At 33.8% G+C, this 24902-nt stretch overlaps 6 protein-coding genes across 6 annotated transcripts; 1 reads left to right on the plus strand and 5 right to left on the minus strand.

Annotated features, from left to right (window-relative positions):
• Positions 1-266: 266 nt before the first annotated feature.
• On the minus strand, positions 267-1925 carry LOC106624333 (peritrophin-48). Its single transcript, XM_014244033.3, has 3 exons — positions 1769-1925; positions 1050-1600; positions 267-977 (listed from the first exon to the last, which is right to left on the minus strand). Exons 1-3 carry the CDS (start codon positions 1773-1775, stop codon positions 384-386), a joined length of 1152 nt encoding a protein of 383 aa, XP_014099508.3. The 5' UTR covers positions 1776-1925; the 3' UTR covers positions 267-383.
• A 1068-nt stretch (positions 1926-2993) lies between these two features.
• Positions 2994-24192, minus strand: LOC106623276 (uncharacterized). The gene is made up of 7 exons (XM_070111405.1): positions 24033-24192; positions 23794-23964; positions 22917-23729; positions 5737-5881; positions 3786-4417; positions 3644-3706; positions 2994-3566 (listed from the first exon to the last, which is right to left on the minus strand). The coding sequence occupies exons 1-7, from the start codon at positions 24123-24125 to the stop codon at positions 3201-3203; spliced, it is 2283 nt and encodes a 760-aa protein (XP_069967506.1). The 5' UTR covers positions 24126-24192; the 3' UTR covers positions 2994-3200.
• LOC138857848 (peritrophin-44) lies at positions 6848-8702 on the plus strand. The gene is made up of 2 exons (XM_070111784.1): positions 6848-7558; positions 7646-8702. Exons 1-2 carry the CDS (start codon positions 7555-7557, stop codon positions 8647-8649), a joined length of 1008 nt encoding a protein of 335 aa, XP_069967885.1. The 5' UTR covers positions 6848-7554; the 3' UTR covers positions 8650-8702.
• LOC106623274 (peritrophin-48) lies at positions 9868-11254 on the minus strand. Its single transcript, XM_014242722.3, has 2 exons — positions 11096-11254; positions 9868-11024 (listed from the first exon to the last, which is right to left on the minus strand). The coding sequence occupies exons 1-2, from the start codon at positions 11118-11120 to the stop codon at positions 9970-9972; spliced, it is 1080 nt and encodes a 359-aa protein (XP_014098197.2). The 5' UTR covers positions 11121-11254; the 3' UTR covers positions 9868-9969.
• Positions 14040-15691, minus strand: LOC106623270 (peritrophin-44). Its single transcript, XM_070111783.1, has 2 exons — positions 15530-15691; positions 14040-15127 (listed from the first exon to the last, which is right to left on the minus strand). Exons 1-2 carry the CDS (start codon positions 15537-15539, stop codon positions 14094-14096), a joined length of 1044 nt encoding a protein of 347 aa, XP_069967884.1. The 5' UTR covers positions 15540-15691; the 3' UTR covers positions 14040-14093.
• LOC106623277 (peritrophin-44) lies at positions 18284-19733 on the minus strand. Its single transcript, XM_014242726.3, has 2 exons — positions 19574-19733; positions 18284-19348 (listed from the first exon to the last, which is right to left on the minus strand). The coding sequence occupies exons 1-2, from the start codon at positions 19578-19580 to the stop codon at positions 18342-18344; spliced, it is 1014 nt and encodes a 337-aa protein (XP_014098201.1). The 5' UTR covers positions 19581-19733; the 3' UTR covers positions 18284-18341.
• Positions 24193-24902: the final 710 nt, after the last annotated feature.

The raw sequence follows: 24902 nt of genomic DNA on the forward strand, positions 1-24902 counted from the left end.
AGAAGGGTAAAGATAGATGCTGCAGTATAGACTTTGATTAGAGAGGCGTATTTTGTTTACTAATAACCAAGAGAATTATCAGCAAAAACTGGGTGTATACACTGGGCAAAAGGAACACAGGCATTATGGCTTCGATTCGCTTACTGTAGATACACTTTCTCGGGAACTATAAAAATGTTACAGCAATAACACTTTGAGCAATGGTAAGATATTAGCTTTATGAGCTGGCCAAAAAGGTATAACAAAATAAAAATAAAAACTATAGCTTTGAAAGGAATATAATTATAAATATTTATATTGTAATAATATAAATACACAAGTTGAAAACCTTTTGGAGTACCTGTGGTGTACATATATAGTTCTTAGCATCAATTATTACCCTATTACTCGTTAGTTACGGTCACGATGGTTGATGTAGTTGTAGTAGTACCATTCGGAGGTATTGGAGTTATCAACTCGGAAATATTGGAAGTATCGTCCACGATGGTTGATGGAGAAGTAGTATCGGAAGTACCAGAAGCTACGAAACACGCGCTATTGGTTACCTGGCTATTTCTTCCGTTGCCTTGTATGCAAGCCTCAACAACCTCGTCAAAATAGTAACCAACACCGCAGGTGTTAATTGATTTTCTAACACCATTTTGACATACCAAATATTTGCGACATTCTGTGTCGACTGCGTTAACAAATTGGTTGTTCGAAAATTGGCATCTATCGCAATCGTATGTTTTAGCATTGCTACGTACTACACATGATTCCGTTGTATTATCGTAGTAATAATTAGTATTGCATGAATAACTCCTCCACTGACTGTTTTCACATCTTAAATAGTCGCTGCATATACTAGAAGGTCTTACAACGCCTTCTGTGGTGCACGTGCCGAAATATTCTGGATCAGGTAGAATGTTGATGCCAGAAACCTGGGAACAGGCATTTTGATTTTCATAGACACATGATCCTGTTTTCACATCGTATGCCTTCGCGTAGTGTGAGAAAAAAGCTTATTTCTAATTTCAACGGAATAAATGTAATCATCAAGCAATACTTACCAAGCCATTTCTACATAAGCCTCTAACCAGTCTATTCCTTCTACACACTTGCCATTGTGCACATTGTCTTGTGCTACCAAAGAATTGGTTGTTCTTCATAATTTGACAAACAGATGTAAAGTTGGCATTAAGATTAGTGACAGCTGTGGTGCATGAGCCAAATGTGCATACGCCGTTGTTGAAAATTAAATTGTCAGCACACCTTCCATTTCCGGCCTCTTGTCCGTTTTTACAGTAAATCCAACCATTGCATGTACCAGTTCTTTGTACAAAAGTTTCATCCGCTCCATTGCATGGGTTACTTGGGTTAAGAAAACATTGAACTGTACTTTCAGCCACGCAGTCTTGCTCGTCCTTACTGAAACTACGGCCGAGGGGACAATCGTAAGCCGTAGCTATACCATTGTTACAGGTGTAGTAACGCCGACAAGAGTCGATGCTACCAATCCGTAAGCCATCTGAGACCAACGTACATACAGCGTTCACGTTGTATTCGGCGGATATAGAATTAGCAAACGTCAGTAAGAGCCAACTAACTATAAATTGTTTCGCTATAAAGAGACATAATTGTTAAAATAGTAATTAGTGGTTCTAATCAAGGGTAGACGAACATTTGGTATATATATATATTTATGTTAAATCCTTTAAAGATTTGCACATTTAAATATAAATACACTTAATACATTTTAATTTATCTATTTAACATATGTACGAGTTACCTAACATTTCGCGTATTAAATCAATGGGGATGTAAAAATTTTCAAGTATTTAAGTACACTGACTGGTGATAAAACATGCTGGCCGTTTTTATAGTACGGAAAGTGGCGATTTAATATTTAAACTGCTGGCTTTATGATTAGATCAAATAATGGAATGAAAATATTTAATTAAATAATTTTTTTTCTTCTCATTTATTGAAGAAGCGCCTGTAATGATAAGGCATTACAGTTCTCAGACAAAGAAATTATTATGAGTTTTGCCTGCTTTCTGAAGACATTTAAAAGCAGGTGATTCATATATTTTTAATTAAAACAAATATTCCGCTTAAAATTAATTAATAGCGTCATTATCGGCGGACTTGTTCCCAATATAAATGTAAAGTTTTAGCCTGTGGTTTTCGGCTCAGCTTCTTCTCATATGATGTTTAAATTAATAGATAACGAAAAAAAATAAAAAAATAATAATGATAAAATGATTTAATGACTGTATTGAACAAATACTGTAAACTTTATATACGACTAATGTAATTGGAACCGAATGCACTTTTGGAGGAAAAAAGCGCTTATGATTTGCTGAATTTTCTATCGATTGACTAGTTTGTGGCTAACATTTCAGCACTAAACTGTGTGGATGTGCTAATAAAGAATATAAATAACTCTAAAAAATGGTATTATCGAGCTAGCGACCAGTACATAAGTATACTATTTTTGAATCTAAATTAACGGATATCAAAAACATACGTTTTGTTTTTATATTATATGTTGAAAAACGTTTGTGTTATCATTTTGAATTAAAAGAAGAAATGATATTCTAAGGAAGATAAACGCTGTTGTATTCCGATTTTCGAATTTGAAACTACTGAAGGTGAAATCTTATTGCTCAATTAATCACTGATGTGTGTATAATAGCATTATATGGCAGTGGTGTTAATTAACATTTGATTTTTCCATTTTCACTTTAACAAGCAATGGTGATTATATTCGACATGTTTTAGCAAACTAATAATTTAGCGATCAATAAATGCTATTGCTTTAGCATTAAATATTACTCAAATCTCCTCATTTTATATAGTTTCTTACAGCTAATGAAGCCGGGGTTGTCCTGATATAATTAGTTACTACTCAAGATAATAAATAATTTAATGTGTTAAAAATAACAAGAAAATAACAGTTAGGAGTCTTTTGACAAACAATATAAGTGGCGCTCACATGAATTAAACATCCGTTATTAGGCATATTTCTGAATTTATTAAATGTTATGAATAATATTACAAATAATTACATTATGCATTTAAATTTTTTATTTTATTATACATTTCAGTTTATTCTAACCAGATATGTATATCGATTCTATTTTTCCATTCTGCTGGAGATTTTAGGATCGAAGACTCTTCCGGACTAACAGTAGATGCCAATTCATAATATAAGGCAGTTATTGGGTTTCTGTAGTTTCAGTGGTACCAGTCTGGGTAGCATTTGCACAGCACTTAAATTCTGGGTTTACTGATACGCAACCTCCCAGCTCCTCATTGAAGTAACCGTTATTTGGACATGGTTCTGAATCCCTTTTGACACCATTAGAGCAGTACAAATATTCATGACAATCGGTGCCGAAGGCATTTACGAACATATCAGTGGTACCTAAACAACGATCGCAATCGTTATAAGCATCAATACGTTCTACACAAGTTTCAGTCTCTGTATCGTAGTATAAGTCGTTAACGCAATTCGTCAGTTGGTATTTAGTACCATCGCATAAGTAATATTGATTACATGCAGTAGCCTTTATTTTTGTTCCCTTAATTACATAAAAAATTGCAAACATACAATATTAATTAATTAAAGTAATATAATATCAAAAACTATTTTACTTACTTCTGTCGAGCATGCTCCCCCACCACCGATACCTGTCACATCTAACTCCGGATCGTTAGTTACCTGTACATAATGTAAATACGATATAAAAGATAAGTCTTCTCCAAGTAATAATTGGTTGAATGATGTAAAATAAATATACCTGTGAGCAATCAACGTTTGTTGCATAATCACACATCGCTCTCGCTGTATTGTAAAGCAAACTATTTCTACAAGTTCCATTTTGCAAATTGGTGTCGCTAGTGCATCTTAACCATCCTGAACAATTGAAAGCATTACCAAAGAAAACTCCTACTTGTATATACGAACACAAATTGATTGGTTCGTCTGTATTATCATTAGTTGTCGGGCAGCTAACTTCGGATGGGTAGTCACAAATTTGGTTTACCGAGTCGAAATATAGACCATTTGGGCAGCTACCGACTTCTGCACCTGTATCTGAGCAGTAATAATAGCTTTCACAAGAATCAGGCTTAGCAACGAAAGATCCTACGGCACTTCCACTACATGGATCCGACGAAGTAGAGGTACAATACGCTGGAGCCTCACTGACGCACATTTGCGTATTCTTATTAAAATAGGTGCCACTCGAACAATTTTGAGCGATAGCAATTCCATTGGAGCAGAAATAATATTGTGTACAGGAATCGCCACTGGCAATTAGGGCATCATTCTTCAGTAACAAGCAGATATTGTTCATATCTAGGGCGACAGTTATTGAACTGCAGAGCAGTATAATTCCCAACGCATAGATGCAATGGACGGGAGAACCAGCTTTAAAGAGAAGTTAAAGATACTTTTATTGTAAGCTATATATGCTACATATGTATGTAAATATTTATGTAAATGAATTTAAAAGTTAAATATTAAATTTTAAATGTTTAACTTACTAAACATTTTGAGATATCCTTTTAATTAATATTAAGTAGTACTTTAATTGAATTAGGCAGACACGAATGTACTTCTTGAACTGTTTTACTCCAATTTGGACCAACATGTATTTATACTCAGTAATGTTGTCGGTAACTGTTCCAGTGTCTGATAATTTTTGATGTGTCAACGAGACATATTTGTGATATATTTAATTGATCGCTTTTTATGCAAAACGGAAATACTGATAATTTTACTTTATGGCATTAGCGAAGTCTTATGCTCATTTGTCACTGACTGTCAACTTCAAGAGGGAGAAAAATTAAATCCACAACGCCTTTTCAAGGTGTTTGTATTCCATTAAAAATTTTAAATGTTCATCAGATGCCTATCTAGCTTATGATAGAGTATTTACTAAGCGCTATGACTAAGTGATATTATCGCTATATGTAGTTGTAATTACATAGTATGTAGTTATGATTAAATTATTTATTTTTACTGAATTAAAAATCATATTGGTATAAGTGGATACATATATTTATCTCACGTCAGTATGGTGTTAATAATTTATTACAAAAATTGATTTATTATTCGTTAATTTAAGCAGGAAAATATGTAAAGTCTCGACGAATAGTAAATTTTAAATTTTCTTAAACAAAATGTGAGAGGAATTGATATGTTGAAGAAATGCATAAAAAATAAGACTCACTGGTTTTTAAAGTGGATGTGGCTAAGACCTCTAAGCTAGCTGGACCTCTGGAATTATTTAAATTTCTATTGGGTGAAGTAAAATAAACAAATGAATTTAACAATAACCATAAAAGCACTTCAATGTCGTTACGTGTTTTTTGTTAGTGAATATTTACGCTGAATTATTTGTAGAGTCGAATTTTTTTGTCAAATCGAATATCGAATATTCTTGTCAAAAATAATATTTTTCTCTTTACAAAAGATATCTCAAGATTTTTCCTTGTTATGATTTTGATATTATTTCTCGGCCTATTAGTTTTAATTGTTATGATTGGACCAAGTGTAAAATTTTAAAGAAAACTAAAGCTACCGAAATGTAAAAATATATGTACATTCCACGCATTTACTAGAAGTTGGGTCACACCTTTTATGAGAAATATTCATTTATTGTTATTATTATATATATATATATATATATATATATGTATGTAAGATTATTTTTTATATTCTTTCAAAAATAATCGACGTAGTACCTGGTGCAAAAGAAGTACAGTGAAGACCAAATCTCGAAGGCACTGTCAAGTAAATATTTGTTGCTTTACGGCGTGAAATCAAGATAAGGTACGCGCGTATAAATATTCCTGAGCAGACGCAAAATGCGTAATACGTGATAACTTTTTATTCCTATGTGTGCATCCGGTTGTTTTCGGAGAGTAACAATCAAGTTTAAATATTCGTATTATTTGATAAAATAATAATTTTTTATTGATGTATTTACACTCACTTGCAAATTTTAATTAAATTTACACATATGTATATACATATAGGGTACCAGTAGACACTAAGCTCAAAATTTCTTCGAATATACAATTTTCTTTATGGCCAGCGTTTTTAAAGTGTGGTCGCTGACTTTTAATTGAAATTAAACCCCGTAAATTTTAGACCACTCGGGGCATGGCAGTAATTGCAAATTTTAAATTTGATTTGTTTAAAATTTTTATTAATAACAGCTATTAACGAATCTGTAGCTAATGAAATGAAATATCTAAATGAGTTGATTGCCACGATGGGTACACCTAAGAGGTGTAGAATACAGAAGAAAGGACTACAAATGAAACTAGTACATTTCTCTGCAAAGTTAACGTCTTTGTATCGGTTTTGTGTTATCACCTATTGTGATAAGTCCTTATCAAATATAGTGATAAGGGAAATTCAATATACGAGTCACAATCGTTTTAATTGAGTTAAGAACATGCTGATCAAAAATCAAATGATCTAAGCTTTGTTCCTTAATTTAGTTAATTAACAGTATGATAAATGAAACAGTGGAACAAATTCGCCACGTGGGTTCTCCTTTTTTTTGTCTTTAAAATTTTCAAAAGACGTTTCTTGGAAGTCACTGTAGTGTTACACATATGTAATAGTTTCATTTTTTCATTTATGTAACTGTATATAGCCGTTCCCTGCGAAATTTTAGAGCAACGATTTAGTTACCCGCAATAGAATAGATGTTGACTTGTGACATTTGATCATCTCTTTATTTGAATACCTATGTACAATACATATATATTATATATGGAGCATTCGGTAAGTAAAACTGTACCAATTCAAAAAGCTTTTACCAATTTCAACTAAATGATTTATTGTTGTTTACGTATATTTAAATTTGGTTTTAAGCCAATGATTGGCATGCGATACAATTTTTTTAAACAGTCATCATATGAGGACGCTTTCACTCAATTTCCGTAGGTTAAGCAGCGCCAACTATAAATATTTGACGATGCTAGAATTTAGACCTTACTGACACACTCATATTTTGAAATTAGTTGAAGAAATGTGAGTTTTTTCGTTAGTAGAAAAATCCGCTTTAATTCAAACTGTCCAATACCACTGTGCTAAGTATTAATGAAACGACGATATTGCATTTAATTCCATTACTTAACACAATTATCAATGAAGTTCTTTTCGAGTTGATCTAGTAGAACTCTTGAGGGCCGATTTACCGCATACACTAGTATAACCAGCTCAACCAAACATAAATGTAATTATGACATAATTTTAAATGGTTAATGGTTAATGTCTTTAAGGTACCCGTGATTTATTGCGCTCAAATTACTTTACTTTATAGAGTAATATTTATTTATAATAACTACCTAAGCATTTAATTTGTTTGATTTAATGCTTTGATATTAGAATTCTTTGCAAGTACATACATAGTACCACAAAAGCTCGTGTATAAGAAATTTTTCGTTTAGTATTTAAGAACATCGAACACAGATAGTTTCTCTTGATATTAGCAGAGCAAAAAATTTAACATTTTTGTTTATTATTTACGAACAACGCCGAAGGAAATGTGTAAGTGTTTCAAAATTATGTTAAGAAAAGTTTTAGCTAAAAAATAATTATAATTTAAATACTATTCGGTTTTTGTACTAAAAATAGTGGACAAAGGAATATTTTCGTTGTTGTTGCTTTCTGTTGCCGTGAACGCTAGCTTCGATCCGAATGAAATTTGTGAATTACTTTCGAACGGTACACGTATCAAAGATCCTCGAGCCTGTAATGCATGGATAACATGTTTTGATGGTATACCTCATGCTGGCACCTGTTCAGATAATCTCTTTTACGATCGTAACACATATGCCTGTGTTAACTCGACCAGTATAAAGTGTATTTCAAGTAATCCATGCGCGACTTTGACTGATGAAACCGGCTTTGCAGCTGATCCTTATGCTTGCGATGGCTACTATTATTGCAATAATGGCTCAGCAGCACATGGCGTATGCCAAACAGGTTATAATTTCAACCCAGGAACGAGTGACTGCATACGAGGTTATCCCTGTGCCATAAATATGAACCCGGATAGTTATTGCAACATCCTGCCCGACGGCGTGTTTATCAAGGTTCGAAATAGTTGTGTTGAATATCAGCTATGTTGGAAGGGTGAAATATTGAGTCGCGAATGTCCTAATGGTTATTACTATAACGCGCTTATGGCAGACTGTGATTATCCAGCAAATGTGAAGTGTATTGACAAATCAAGTGATTTACCGTCTTCTGAGTTTTGTAATCAGACTGGCATATTTGTATCAGATCGGCATAGTTGTAATGGTTATTATTACTGCAGTATGACGATGGAAAATGGCACGGATAGAATAGTGTTACAGCATGGCATTTGTCCGGATGGCAGATTCTTTGATGAGTCAAACGGTGGCGAATGCGTACCACGAACTAGCATCGCATGCAACTACAATCGTTGTGTTGGTTTGGCTAGTAATAAAATCGAATTGGTTAACGAAACAAATGATGGATGCCATGGATACACAATTTGTCAAGGTGGCGTGTCCATCGGCAATGGCACTTGCCCTGACAATGGCTACTTTGATGAGCTTAATCAGTCTTGTAGAAACGCGACTATCAGCTTTCCAGCATGTGTCTCTTCATAGTCTAAAAATATTTGTAATAATTAATTTTTAATAAACATAAGTATTTATTTCAACATCATAGTTCATATTGTTATATGAAAATGGCTTACATTCTGGTGTGTATACCATTTTTGGATTCTAATGCATGTGTCATGACTATATTTAACCAAATTATTTAGAGATAGAATTTTTGCAAAGCTCCGTTGATGATATATCGAAGCAACAAGAGTACGTTTTTAAGAGATAACTGAATTTTCTGAAATGTATGAAATTAATTATTTGTTGATACTTTTTTCAATCTATTATGTGTTATCATAATGAAATAGTAGAAACTGGGTAATAATAACTGATTAGATAATTATTTCTTGAAATACTTTAAAGGCACATAAATAAAATAAGAGTTTTAGAACATTGGCCGACTTGACTGACTAATTCAAGCGCAATGTCAACACTCGAATTAACTGCAGCAATATTGTTGTATACAAAGTTATTATTATATTAATTCTATTTTTGTGGTTTCAATGTATTTGATATTTAATTATCTTTTATAATTTAGTTTACTTTCTATGAGGATTCAACTGCTCTTGCTGATGGCCACTTTTATAATGATCGATACAATAAATTAGCATTTGCTCGTTGCCTTTTATCACTGTCACGATCCAACAGCTAGTGCCAGTGTTTTTCCAAATTTCTGAATTCTTTTTGTTTAGCGTGTTGCCGTTGAGGAATGCGAAGGTCATCCTCGCTATTTACTGTGTAGTTGGTGCAAGGTTGCTGACTGCCTACGTTTGACAACCAAGCGTCAAAACTCTTAGGTTATCCCAGCATAGGAAAATGGAGAACAAAATCGATCAGTCAAAAGCAATCTCCAATATAACCCAATATACGAAAATGGGTAGCAAAATCGATCATCCAAAGATGATACGTTAACTTATATAAGTAGTTTTATACCCATTTTTTCTGTGATACAAACAACTTTTAGCTGAAACTAACTAAACTTAAAACTAACGGGACTTTCCAGAAAAAAATGTCGAAATTATATCAGTATGCCTTTTTTCAAACAACTTCAACAGTTAGCATTCGACAGGACTTTCAGTCTCACCACATGCACGCCCCCTTTGCCCATATGTACAAACCACTTTACAACTAAAGAAAGGCGAACCTTGCATATATATACAATAGATCAAAGACGAGTTTAATGAAAACAATAGTAGAGCAAAAAAAAAAAATAGCACAATATTATAATGTTTTTAACCATTTTTTGGTATATTTGCTTATCTAAAAACATAATCAATAATTGTTGCCAAAAGAGTTTTGTCGCATAATTTCACATAGCTACTTTTAGGCTGAACAGGCTATATAGCTGATATTAAGTGGAGTGCAGCCTTGAGTACGTTCATCGAAGAAGTAATTTGTGTCACATTTACCACTAGCGATTGTTGCGCCATTTTTACAGCGAGCATATGCACTACAGTCCCCAGCCACGTTGACATATTTGTTATCCATTCCTTCGCAACGGTCTAAAGAGCATTTGACATTCAGACGGTCACGACATGACCAAGTTGCGTTATCAAAAAAGTATCCTTCTTGACATTTTAAATGAAGAGGTTTTCGATCAGGTTTTCCATCGTTCTGCTTGGCACATATATAATAAGCACTACATGATTGATCGTCGGAAATATAGCCTACTCGTGCAAGGCTCTCCGTTCCGCAAATTTCGATTTCAGGTTCGAGTTCTGGTGCTAAAGGATGGCAAATTGCCTCCTTTCGGGCTACACACTTCAATGTCGTATAATTAAATGCTTGACCTTCTGCACACTGCAACGATTGTAGTTTGCCATCTTTCACACATTGCTGGTATTTTGTACAATCCGTGATGTCGGCGAAAATTGTATCATCAGGTATCGAATTACAAATTGGGCTTGAAGTTGACTTTTCTGTTTGTTTTGGGCAACGATATTCGCTTGAATAAACACAAGAACCTTTCTTGGGATGGAATACTAAATCTTTGGGACAATTTGAGTACGCTTCCTGACCATTCATACAAAAGATGTAACTGTTGCAATTATTGGGATCTGCCAAAAATGTGCCATCTTTCATTGAAGCGCAATGGTTATCATCATAGTTTCCGGTATTCTCGAAGGGGCATGCCACGTCTTCTGATGATTCACAACGACTTTTATCTTTGTTAAAATATAAGCCAAATGCACAGAAGCCTTCATCATATTCTTGGGCATTAAGTGCGGTGGGACATTGAATCCAATTGTCGCATGAATTTGGACGCAAAATAAAGATGTTTGGTGGCATCTGTTTACAAATATCCTCAACAGATATAGCTTCCATTTCAGATTGCGCTGCTGTAATGGCAACCGCTGCCAATAAGGTAAAAGTTGTTCCTGAAATAAAATGATTTTAAATGTAACGTTATAATACTATTCAGCGATATATATATTATTGCATTACTTACTCATGCACATTTTTGGTAGTAACATCTGTAAGGTGCCTAGCAAAGTTATATTTCTTAAATGTTTGAATTTGTTTGTTTTTTCAAGCACGATTTTGTTAGACAATTGATTGGCATAACAGAAACTTCACTGGCGATAATTTCGTTTTCTAGCGTCCCTTTTATATCCAAAAATGAACATATGTATTTTATCATTGCTAAAGATCTATGATTGTCATTATTATTACGTCCTACCATATTATTGATCTTAGATAATGTGAGAAACAAAAGCAATCGTCGGAAAGTGATTACACGAGCAAAGCAAGTAAAATATCTTGATAATATATCTTCTTGTTAAATACATGTACTTGCGTGATGAATATATGATGAAGGCCTTACAAACTTTACCGTCAATGAACATTTGTAATTTATTTACATTTTTTATCATAAATTGTGTAAAATTTTGCAAATATTCCAACATATTATCACGTGATCTAATATCAGCATCTTCAGAACAACAAATTGTATATGCTACAATTGAAATATCAATGTCTCAACTATTTCGGAACGTTTTTGTGAGTTGAGTTCATTTTCATTTTTGTTGATATAACTACATACAACTATATATACCTATACTACATACATATACATAATTTTTTTTATTTGCTATCCAAATACGTCATTGGCTTATGAGAACTTTGATGTCGCCATTTTTAACTACCACATGTGTAAGTACATAACTATTTTGTTGACTAAATTGCATGAATGTAAAATATGAAACTATAGATAAATTTAAGAAATCTTATGTTGGAATCCAAACAAAATAAATATATTTTAATATTATTTTTTATTATATATTATATTTTTTTTGTTGGAAACAACAATAAAACACTGCTATTTTCTCTCAACGATAAACGGTCGGCCGCTCTTCACTTATTCGTACATTCTTTTATTCGCAATCTTTTTACTACACCTAATATTACTTTTTTCCAAATTTATTTGCAGCTAAAAGGATAGAAATCATTATATTTGGTGCATTAATATTTGATTTTATCGAGGTGAATCGAGGAAGCCGCATATTAGGTTTAGTGCTGAAAACTTTCCGATAGTCAAATTAATGGCGCTATATGAAAAATTTGTGTATTTGAGGTCTGAGTATGAAATTTTTTTTACAATTTCCTCTGAAAGCCTAATTTGTTTATTTTTCGTTTGTCAAACATTGCACAGGGTGCACAGAAAAGAAGAGAATGTGCAGTTTCAAATGTTTTGAAAAAAAGGGCGCGACTCTGTCCTATAAAAGGTTTAATGTACATATGTTATGCAGCTTATAGTACATTTCATTTCCTAAGCCCCATATAACCAATTTTATTATTTTCGTTCTTCCGGTTGACTTTATATCATATATACTGGTCCGATTGTGTGCCTATCTTCACGCCGCATTTATCAAACAGAAAGTGCGATACAAGTTGTGTTCCAAAGTAAACAGTAGAAAAGTAACGAAGTAAACTCTAGTGACGCCATCTATATGTCGACTACTGCGTTGGAATCTGCTATCCTTTATCGACTTCCAGTAAAAATTTCATGACATTTCATCTATTGGAAGTGAAGTTATTGCGTTTTAAGTGTCAGTATGTTTTTGTCATCGGTGCGAAAATGAGCTTCGAACAAAGAGCCAACATTAAATTTTATTTTAAAATTGGTAAAACTTTTACCGAAACGTTTTAATTGATGAAACAAGTTTATGGCGAATATTGCCTAACCCGTAGCACGAGTGGTTTCAACGTTTTCAAAGTGGCCGTGAGGACATAAATGAAACCAATAAAATCGCGCCTGGAGAAGTCAAAAGTGAAGACAATGCTGATTTGTTTGTATGATTCCAAGGGTATTGTCCACAAAGATTTTGTTCCACCCGGATGCGGTATTCTACCTTGAAGTTTTGAAGCGTTTGGTGCGCCGTATTCGACGTGTTCGGCCCGAATATCGCGCAGATGGAAGTTGGCGTTTGTTGCACAATAATGCGCCGTCTCATCGATCGACGCTTGTGGCCGATTATTTGACCAAAAATCACATTTTAACAATCAACCACTCCCCGTATTCACCTGATATGGCACCGTGCGACTTCAGCCTTTTCGGAAAAATGCATTTGCCGATGAAAGGAAAGCGTTATGCAGACGTGGAGGCCATTCAAAAGGTTTGCACCAGCATACTGGCGGCCTTACCGGGCAACGAGCTAAAACACTCGTTCGACATGCTTTTCGACCGTGCAAAAAGCTGTATTAAAGCAGAAGGAGACTATTTTGAATAAAATTAATTGGTTTTGTCGATAAAACATTTGTTCTGTCTTTTTTTTTAAAGTCCTGTTTACTTTGGAACGCACCTTGTATATTGACAAAATTCGGTAAGTCTGTTGTAGCTAACACACTTTGCTTTTAAAAAGAAATGTAAGAAATCAGTCAATATTAGGCTTTAATATATATATGTATATCGGAAAGATTCTAATGTACGGTTCCTGCCATGTCTTAGCAATTTTTCATTTATTTATTTAAAAATCAGATTTATTATATATTTTTACTACAATAATAAATTATTACAATACCTTTTATTAGAACCCAAAATACTAAAGTATTGAAATGTGTATCCACAATACCATATATGTATTAACATTGGATGCCTTAGGCGGCATGTAAACATATCGCCCCAAGAAGCACCTAACATATGTGGCTATACGTTTAAATCGTTAATTTTAAATTCCATATCTCATACAATAAGATAAATATCTGCTAACTGTTTGATTTCTTTCGTGAAGTACTATACTTCGAGAGCATCTGCTACTTTCAATTCAGACATTCGCCATTAAAGCAGTTTTAGTACTACAACGGCATCTAATATTCTTTGCCATAATACTGGGTTAATCAAATTTATGGGATTATAATCATACTTGCTTTTTAAAAGGTTTAAGAATAAAATATTTAATCAAGCTGTTTATATAAAGTTTATTGACATATTATTATTATTACTGGACTTATGGCATACATGCTGCATATGTGATAGTTTCTTGAGTGCAAACCTGTAAGCGTTCATCGAAGAAATATCCAGTTTTGCATTTACCAATTTTCCCTGTTACGCCATTTTTACAATGTGCATAAGACGCACAATCACCGATAACATTGATGTATTTGTTACCGATTCCTTTACAACGGTCCAAGTAGCACTTAACATTCATGCGATCGCGACATGACAATGTATTATTATCAAAGAAATAGCCATTTTGACATGTTAGATGCATAGGTTGGCGGTCAGGTTTGCCTGCTTCTTTCTTGGCACATATATAATATGCACTGCAAGATTCTGTATCGGCAATGTAGCCAACTACGGTATTATTCTCGCTGCCGCAAACATCTACTTCAGGTTCAAGTTCTGGCGCTAAAGGATGGCAGACCACCCTGTTTCGGGGTACACACTCCAGGGTGGAATAGTTGTATGCTTCGCCTTCGTTACACTCTAAAGAGATGAGTTGAGCTTTTTCGTCACATTTGTAAAATTTGTTGCAGTCGTTAATATTCGCCAGTAAGAGGCCTTTTGGTACAGCCTTACAAATGGGATTGGCTTTCTTCACTAGACAATTGTAATCCGTTGAATATACACATTCTGCCTTTTCTGCGTGGAATATTAATCCATATGGGCAAGTGGATTGCATTTCTTTGCCATTGTCACAAAAAATGTAACTACTGCAGTTATTTGGATCCTCCAAGAAGGTACCATCCTCTTCGAAAGCGCAACGATTGCTGGTTTCAGGGGATGCATATGGACAGACAACGTTTTCAATGCTTTCACAACGACCAGTGTCCTTATTGAAATATAAGCCGAAAACACATGTACCATCTTCGTAATCTTTAACACTGAACGACGATGAACACCGAAACCATTTATCACATGTGTTAGGGTATAAAATAGTGGTACCCGGTGTAACTTGTTTACAGATCTCCTCAACGGATGGTTCGCTTTGTTGAGCGTAAATCGATGAGAAAATGAAACAGAACAAAATACCAAGCGGTGCTGTAAGTAAAATATATATTTATATTTAAAATTGTATGTTAATGTAAATAAATAAATTAGCCTAGTTTCCCACTAGAGGAAGATGAGGTAGAATCAATTTGTCACTTCCTCCTCTATGGTTCGGCTTTTGCCAGAGTAAGATTGGAATATCTCGGTAGACACGCCTATGGCGAACCTAGCGAAATGGCTGTGATTGATATATCCCACCTTAACAAATTTATGGTAAGTTCAAAACGCTTCGTCGATTTATGAGTATCTGGTGATCCACTTTTAAGAGTTTATGGGTAACACAAAGGACGAATATTTGTGCAAGTGAGTTCCATCGATTTTGGATCAACTCTACGACACAACTTAAACTTCCCACTAAAGAACATTTAAAATCTGAGCTGTTTCTGTACTTACATTTAAACATTGTTATTTCGACTCGTATGATTTTGTAATAAGCAACGTTATTTGAATTTTTCGTTCCACAACTTATAATGTCGCTACTGATAGGTGTTCCTAGATATTTTCGTTCATCAACTGAAATTTTTTTTAATGTTACGTTGATATTATACGATTCTGCGGAGCTTTCAGCTACGTGTTTCCGATATCAAAAGCGCATATGTATTGATAATCGTATCAATAATTGAGGCAACAAAATATTTTCCCGATAAAATTGAACATCTTCAATAAAGAAACGATAACACGCCGGATATGGCGTATATAAAAAACGTTTTTAAAGCGTGTCAAGAAATCTTCCAAACAAAAAACATGACAACGGAAATTAAAAGAAGAAAGTTTGGTATTTTGCATAACATTTCGCTTTGTAGATAAGTTTGGTGAACGTTTGTTTATAACGCGGTGTCATTTTGTTAGTAATATTTTATTGTAGATTTTCACATTACGCACTGTCAATAGAAGTACCTCGAACCAGTAGAAACTTGTAATTTGGGAGCAGTTCACGAGAATTTCATTACATTCAGGCACTAATGCTGTTGTTTCTAGTTTTAAATTTCGGAAATTCCGTAAAGTCTATTTTTGCTAAACAAAGAGCAACAGGAAAGCAAAAAAAAACACATTTTTAACTTTATAATGCCAAAGCATTAGAACAAACATACTATAAAATGGAAAGATTAAATGCTTGTCTAACCAAACACTTTAGATAGACATATGTACTCAATTCAATTTATTTAAAAATGTTATATTAGTTATTCAAAAAAATTGTGAAAGGATTACCAAATATTTGGTATGTTATTAACTTATACTCTATGACATAGACTCGCTTACTTTATTTATTACATTTTGCTTCCGAGATATTTAATTTAAAATCAACCTAAGCAACACAATTCACTATATGCATCATATGTATTAGTGCTATGGAAAGCACATACTAAGAGTAATAACTTTTCCACCAAATGACCTAATGCTAAGCAAGAATTTTAGTTAAATTTATTAAGGTACCTTGCGCTTATTCTAGTATAAGCAATATAAACTAAATTAAAGGAATGAAATTAAATATACAAGGCCTGTAACAATTCATTCATATTTAGAGAAGAGAAAATCGAAAATTGCAGTTTATAAGATTTAGAGGAATGTGGAATAAGTGGAAGTGTGAAAGTTTATTAAAAACAGATTTTCCATATATAGAGTTACTTATTAGTTTTCTATCTTGCATAACAGCCGAACTGTGTAACAAAAAATAGATATACAGTCAACCCTCCTATAACGCGAGTTGAAGAGTTTATATAAAGAAATGATACCAAAACTAAACTAAAAAACCAACAAAAACAAGAAATACTTTTGTAAAATTTAGAATTTTAACACTTATCCTCGCTGTCAGATAATATGAGTCGCCTAACTCGTCTTCTTTTAATAGGCAAAATGTCTTCCTCACTTGGCTCATCTTCACATTGGTTTTCGATTGTAGCTTTTTTTCTAACTCCACTAAAACCTCTCTACAGGGAGCTAAGCAATTTCTTAATTTTTTTTTAACTTTGCGCCGTCATGTTCGCTTATAATTCAAATAGGCCCTAACGAACAAAACGGCTTAGGCTAAACATTCTTAGGCTACGCGGAAGGAACTTATGGTATGCTGTTGACGGAAACCGCGTTCTGAGAGTACTGCGTTATAGGAGCGTTGACTGTACATATATGCATATGTTATTAAAATATTTTACATTAGGCTGAAGTGAAAAAAAATTGTAGATTAAAAAAAAGAAAATTTTTGGAAAAAAAAAATTTGTTTTTAACATCTAGAGGTGGCTTACTTTTAAAGTAAATTTCAAGTTTTGGTTTAAACTCTTCACATTTGTGTAAAAATTACCGAATTTGTCGATTACGACTTTTTTTAAAACTCCATTAATTACCACAAACTTTTTTTTTAAGTTGATAACTTTTAATTAGCCCGAAAGAGGACTCTCCACAGCTTCTTCAACACTTATCAACAATTTTTTATGAAATAAAAATTTTAACTTAAAAAGTGAGCCGCCTCAGATGTTAAAATTTTTTTTTTCCAAACACTTTCTTTTTTATAATCTACAAATTTTACCCTCAGGTTAAGCTAAAAATAATAATTTTTTTTTCGCTCCACCCTAATGTAAAATATTTTAATAACATATCCATATATGTATATTTATTTTTTATTACACAGTTCGGCTGTTATGCAAGATAAAGACTACAAATCTACAAATTTTACCGTCAGGCTAAGTAAACATAAACATTTTTTTTTCGCTCCACCATATATTACATATTGACCAATTTTTGCGAATGAAGATTAAAGTTATATAGGCTTAGGGAAAAGTCTGAATCGATTTCAACCATTTTCGGTACCACACCGCAAGCTGTGTCTATTAATTTATACACAAAGTATATTCGGTGTATTGAGCCTATGAGAATTTTATTCTAAATGGACCTTTGATTCTTATACCTAAGCTTTTAACACGGTTTGAGCGATTGCGGCATTTATTTGCTAATATTAACTTAAAATATGCAATTAACGTAAAATATGCAATTTTTATGAGCAAACAGTGTTTAATGCAGAAAGAAATATTAGTCAGCCCGCCATACTATTGCTAAAAGGTGTCTCAACGAGGAATGCCATTATTGTTGCATGTTGCAAATGTAGTTGCTGTTAAGATCTACCTCTCCACTAATATTTGCAAATCAACCGACTAATACAATTGAGTCATGCCTTTATTTATTATTATTTAATATTAATATGGTATATAATATTTCAAGTACAAATCGGAAACGTCGGAGCCACTGTGACACAAGCTTGGATAATTTCATTAAAATATGGAGCATTTGTTGGACAAGGCGTAGCTGTAGAACCTTGTATTCCACCACTACAATAATAATAGCTTGTGCAATTGGATGAAGCGTTAGTCACAAAACGGAGATTGATATTTGCACAACGATTAAATGGACATTTTATTTGGTTAGCCTGGACGCACCTGCTGCTTGTACTATCGAACTGAAGCGTGTATGGACATGATCTCCATAGACCCGGTCCTAATAAACTAGTACACGTATAGTAGCCATAGCATGTTGAATTATCCGATAAATACTGAATTCCAGAGGTTAAGTTATATCCCGAGCATACGATTGTATTAATTGAAGATGGATTTGTGCTAACAGTAGAGCACGGATTGTTGGTTTGACATTTTCCAGTTAAGGCATTAAAATAGCCTGTTCTACAGCTACCTTCAGTTCCCGAGCCATCTAGACATCTCAAATATTTGCCACACGTTTCAGCGCCAGCGAATTTGTTATTTGGAATTAAACGACAAATGGAATCCGTTGGGCAGACATATCTGTTAACACATTGGCCTGTACTTGGATTGAAAAGTTGGTTGTTAGGACATGTCGTACATCCTCTTATCGTTTTATTTCTGCAATAGCAGTATGAAGTACAGTCACTAGGTTGAGCGACTAAAGTATTATCGTTCGAATTGGCACAAATATCCGCTGCGGAGGTACTGCACTGTACTTGACTTGCATAGTTACATATACCTCTTTTCGAATCGTATAGCAAACCTTCGCCACAAAGTCCTGTAGCCACCAGTACTCCGTTTTCACAAGCACCCCAACCTTGGCAGTTAGTAGGATTGGCAATATAACCGGTATAGTATGCGCACGTTTCATTCATTGAGTAAGTTGCTTCAACTACATGCTGTTGGATGATCAATAGGCCAAAAAGAGTTAACAGCATTTTTGCCATATTTATGGTGGCTAGTAAACCTTTGGGAATATAGCATATAAATGTACTTTAGAAATAAAAAATTGAATATTGTGGTAAATATATAGGTATTTATAAGCAAACCCTGATTATTCCAGTAATTGTACAATTTGTTTTCTAACAGAATCATTCGCCTATATACGACGGTTATAAACGACTCGACCCTCAAGTGGCTGTTAATTTGCCAATAACAAAAACCTTCAACCTTATATTTATGTATATATTACCTTTCATTTTGTATTTATTTCTTTGTTATTGTCCTGAATCCTTTCAACTTATTACGATGTTGTAAACCGCCTAATGTCTAGCAGGAACTACTGCCACAACTACTTCTGTGTATTTTCCAACTTGTGTAGACGCATTTATAGGTGACACTTCCGTCACAGTGACTTCAGTGTATGTGTATTATTTAATTTAGCCATGTTTCTTACCGATAAGTAGTATGTAAGTCTCATTTCCTGCGGTTGTATTTTTGCTCCATCCGAAAAAGACTCTTACATAGTTGTACCTCTTAAGCGTGTTAGCAAAAACGAGATAAGACTGACATAATTGTATTGCGATGATACGGATGAACATTCATACTTGCACATGATTCGCGGCATACATGCTAGAGTTTATTTCAATTGTTTCATTAAATAATAAACTTATTACCTACTATTTTCAGTATTTTTTTTTTTGTTTTTTTAATATTTTTAAATTTAGGTTTTATCAAACAATTACTAAATCTATCAGCCAGACCTATGATGTTGCGTGTATCACATAATTAGGTAGGTAGGTAGAGTGGCTGTCTTTCGACACACCTAGGCCGTTAGGAGGCCCATTGTGATATCACCTGGACTAAGATTCTTCACTCTATTGGCTCCTCTCTGAACCACCCCGTACACCTGCTGAACTTCATCAGTAAGACAAGTTAATTAACACATAATTATCATCGCTGCTTGTAATTCGAGTGTTCTTTGGAAAAGGACGGTGAAAATGCTCACACAAACAATAGCTGCAATAATTTCTCAAAACCTCTGTTAGTTGTTTTCATGGTGCGATAAAGTGTGGTCACGAAATTATTTTATAATTTGTTTTGTGAACGGGTATAGATATCAAAATTGAATACTTCTCTATGGGAAACTAAACTTTTTTTTTAGCATGTTAGAAGAGCAGCATACAAATTACCATATTATGAGCACCTTGTAGAATATGGGACTTTCACAGATGAGGATGAAGATCATTTTGATGGTGAATATATGTACTACAAATGTCGATGTGGAAAATATTTTGGGAGTGCAAAGCAATCACGAAGGTAACGATGGCGACAATGAGCGGGAAGAACGTAGTGATCTTTCTAATTAAACCAATTATTTTGTGGCTACTGAGGCAAACTAAGTGGAGTAAGATTACTTCACCAACTAGTCGCGTGTACAGCCATAATAATTTGAGAGCAGCTTTTGGAACTGTAAAAATTTCTTTGTCTTCCAATCCACTAGATATATTTAATGATAATATATATTATATATAATATATATAATACGAAATGATAATAATCATGATGAGAGAAACAAAACGGAAAGCTTTAGAAATAATCGAAAACTTCAATCTGAAAAAACATCGAACAAGCCAATACAATGAAAAATGGTTGACGAGAATGAATTGTTCGCATATATTGGAATTTTGCTTGCTGCTGGAGTACCATAAACCATGCAAATATGCAGTACAGCACATAATTATGGAAAAAAGATTCTTTGCCAATCTATAGCGCTGTCATGTCCATACAATGGTTCAAAGCCATAACCCGCTTTATAAGATTTAACGATGAAAGAAGCTTCACGCCAGGAGGAAGATAAGGCTGCACCCATATGTGATCTTTGGACGATGCTAAATATGCAATTGGACCTATTATATAAGACAACAGCAACATAACGAGAGATTAACAGTTATTCCCCCTTCAGAGGTCATACGAAATTTACGCAGTATATACTCTCTAAGCCCGCCAAATATGGTATAAAAATATTTTGCGCGTGTGATGTCTCCAATTCATATCAATTGAAAGTAATTTTATATAATTCTCAATTTAATAAATATCGATTTTCTGTAAGAACTGTCCACATTGTTCTATAGCTTATGTTGGCACCTTACGGCGTAACAAAAAATATATACCTAGTATCTAGTGCGGGTTTCTCGACAACGTTAGTCTCATATGCTATGTTCCAAAAAAAAAAATTAAATTGCTTGCTTAGTATTATATCATCTTCACTGTATCAAGATAACGCCACTATTTGTCAACTTAAAACCCTGATGCAATTCGTTTTTTTAATAAAATAAAATACGGTGTTGATGTTATGGATCAGATGTTGGGAAAATATATATTCAAATGGATAAGACAACGGTAGATATTGCCTTTTTTCTGCAATATGTTCGATGTGGCTGCACTGGATGCTTATGTTATAAGAAATCAAATAGAGAAAGACAGGACAACCGATGCAAGACGTATCTTTCTAAATGTTTTGGGGAAGTCGCTGGACCATCGTCAAGCCGAAGCTCGTATGAATAATCCCAATGGCAAAAACAAATTTTACATCTCGATGAGCCGGTATCGGTGGTCTTATTTCGGTGGTCCTATTGCTCCTCAAGTACATATGTGCATCAAATACAGGGAGCGTATCTAATGTAAAAAGGTCGTGCAAAATATGCTATAGTAATGATAAATTGCAAGAAAAACCAGATTTGTTTGTATGAGCTGTTTAGAGCCAGTTTGTATGCAAATGCAGCGCAACTCAGTAGGTGCCACAAATGCATTAATGCACAAAATGAATAAAATGTACTACCTTTATAAATATATTTGGAAAAAAATTAAGAAATAACATAAAAATATTGATAAATGCAATAATTTATGTTTTTATGCATTTGTGCTTATACAATTTATATTAAAATCCTTGTTATCTGCACAAAGGTCTGGCCAGACCTAAACTGTACGGTAGAAGGTATAAGATGCATGTATGTTATACTTATAAAGGTTAACATCTTAGGCAGTACTGCCAGGGCTACTTCAGGTTCAGTTTCAGTCACACGGACAATCGTTTGATCCTATTGCAAGCAACGAGATCGTTCGAAATTATTATTTTTTTTTTGCAATAATTACACTTTAAATTAAAACAAAAGCAAATCAAATTTCAATTACATAGTTGTTTTGGTAATTTATCAAGAGAATTTGACAGTAAAAGACGAATTGTGTTATCAGATGGTGATCACCTAACAATATACACAACTGGTTTTATATTCCGTGCTGCAGTGTGTACGTTGTCATACAAGTATGTGGAGAAGTAAAACATCGGACATTTGTATAGATTTTCTCTCCAAACTTTTTCATATATTATATATTTTAGATTCTGAGATAAAATAATAACTAACTAAACATAGAACTATGCACTTGTTGTCGCATTTTTCTGAATGATATAATATTAATTAACACAACTCTGTCATAATCTCGACTATTATCACCAGAATCGATCATTAAATAGTGAATAAAAGTAATTGTAAATGTTAGTATAGCGACTTGTTTATTCATTGAGATTTCTTCTACGGACACATTACATTTGATGGTGAATCACAAAACTCTGCCGTTTGATCCCAATACAAACCCTCAGGGCAAGAGGTCAAAAATGCCATACCGATAATGCATATATAATATTTGCTGCAATCTGTGGAATGTGGTAAGTACATTTGAATGTTTTTGGGACAATTAGGTACATTTCCATCTGAAATATCTGCTGGAACTAATGTGGGTGATGTAGGTGGCAATTGCGGATCAGTGAGTATGAATCGTGTAGTCTCGCTATTTGACGACCAACTTAGATTAGTTGGTGGGCCCGTAATATCGTTATTTGAGGCATAGCATAGGGTGCACATTTCACTCGTTGGAGGATTGTTAAATAATTGTTCATTGGAAAATAGTGCAGAAAGCTCGACTTGTGGACTTAATTGCACATTGCTTGCTTGGTAAGCAGCTCCAGCATAGCATTCGGTTAATGGGCGAACTTCGCACATTTGGCGCTTATAGCTCCATCCAGCGCCACGACCGCATTTGTGTTGCATCATATGACCGAAGGCGCATATATAATATGAGCTGCAGTCATTAGGATGTGGTAAAAAATAAGTTCCATAGTGATTACATGCCACATTTAGAGGTTCATAATTTTGCATGGGATCAACTGGCTTTCGTGTATTCACATCCAAAGCGATAAAATAAATATGTTGCGGCGTCATGTCCGTTGCATATAGATTGATGTTTTCATTCGAATCAAGCTCTGTTTTCAATAAATTCAATTCTTTTGGCGTTGTATAGTCTGGTGTAGGGGTTTGACTCTCAGTATTGTTATTCGTTAAAATATTAATCTGAAATGGTATGAGACATGTATTTACATCTGTTGTCGTGAGTAATAATGTTCATTAGTTTCACCTTATCAAATTGACAATTTGCAATTTCTGGCCAATTACAAACTTTATTATCCACATCAAAATGTAGACCTTGATCACAGTAGGTTATCATTGGTACAATTCCACAAATGAAATATGAATTACAATCGCGTGGATTTGGCAATATTTCGCCATTGGAAACATCGCTGCAAAGCTATGAAAAAATTAAAAAGTAATTAGCATTCAAGGATTCATATACGTCCTACGCTTTTATTTGCTTACCATTTGGGACAAATCTTCTATGCCGGAGCTTAATCCACAAAGGTATGCGATAACGGCCGCAAGGCACCACATTTTTAACTTTAATTGAAGCATTCAACAGCTCAGTGTGTTGTACAACCACTATTTACCGTACTTGCACAAATGAATGATTTTTTTATAGAATCTGATACTGTTTTAATGGCGACGACTCAACTTTTATTTAGGGCGTGTCTTGTCGCACAAGTGCTATCAATTAGCTTTACATAGAAGTTCATGTTCAATGATTTATTAATTGTAGAACAGATACATTGACATTTTCCAGTATGTATTCCAGAAAAGAGTCTAAAAATAGTATGTTACTAATAAGCTGCTAAAAAAACGAAAATAATATCAAATGCGCTTATACAAGTATATGTACAAGTATATTCCAAAAGCAGTGATATCCTACATACTACAGAAAAGTTAAACTTTAATTGCTGCTTAAAAAGGTCGAAAGGTATTAAAGGTAATTATAAGTGTCAATCAGATGCCTAATTGAGTGTTAAAATAGGGTATAATGAATGTCGGATGAGTATTACAATATATGTTTAGATGTTTTGGATAATAAGATATAATCAATACGGCATTTCCGCATCAGTTATATACCTATAAGGTGTGGGAGTATATGTATTTGCTTTTGCCCAGACTTAATTTGAATTGTTTTCTTCGCATTGTAGTTGGCTTTGTTAGTATTTTTACCGCCTACACATAAACATAAGTACAAATATTGTAGAAATTGGAGCCAGAATTGTAAAGAGAATATTGCATACTTTTAGGCAAACATTCATTGCTTTGGTTATTGCAGAGAACGTAAATGAATAGAGAAGGAGCAAATGTTAAATGAAAACTTTT

Source organism: Bactrocera oleae, chromosome 6 (genome assembly GCF_042242935.1).
Source record: "Bactrocera oleae isolate idBacOlea1 chromosome 6, idBacOlea1, whole genome shotgun sequence".
Classification (NCBI taxonomy): Eukaryota; Metazoa; Arthropoda; class Insecta; order Diptera; family Tephritidae; genus Bactrocera; species Bactrocera oleae.

Coding starts and splice junctions, on each gene's coding strand:
- LOC106623276 (XM_070111405.1), bottom strand. CDS start 24,125: ATGCTTCAATTAAAGTTAAAAATGTGGTGCCTTGCGGCCGTTATCGCA. Junction 23,965..24,032: donor TAGAAGATTTGTCCCAAATG/GTAAGCAAATAA, acceptor ATTTTTTCATAG/CTTTGCAGCGATGTTTCCAA. Junction 5,882..22,916: donor CATCAAATGTAATGTGTCCG/TAGAAGAAATCT, acceptor ACATAGGAATAA/AAAGTTATCACGTATTACGC.
- LOC106623274 (XM_014242722.3), bottom strand. CDS start 11,120: ATGTTACTACCAAAAATGTGCATGA. Junction 11,025..11,095: donor ACTACCAAAAATGTGCATGA/GTAAGTAATGCA, acceptor ATTTTATTTCAG/GAACAACTTTTACCTTATTG.
- LOC106624333 (XM_014244033.3), bottom strand. Junction 978..1,049: donor GCTTATGTAGAAATGGCTTG/GTAAGTATTGCT, acceptor CACTACGCGAAG/GCATACGATGTGAAAACAGG.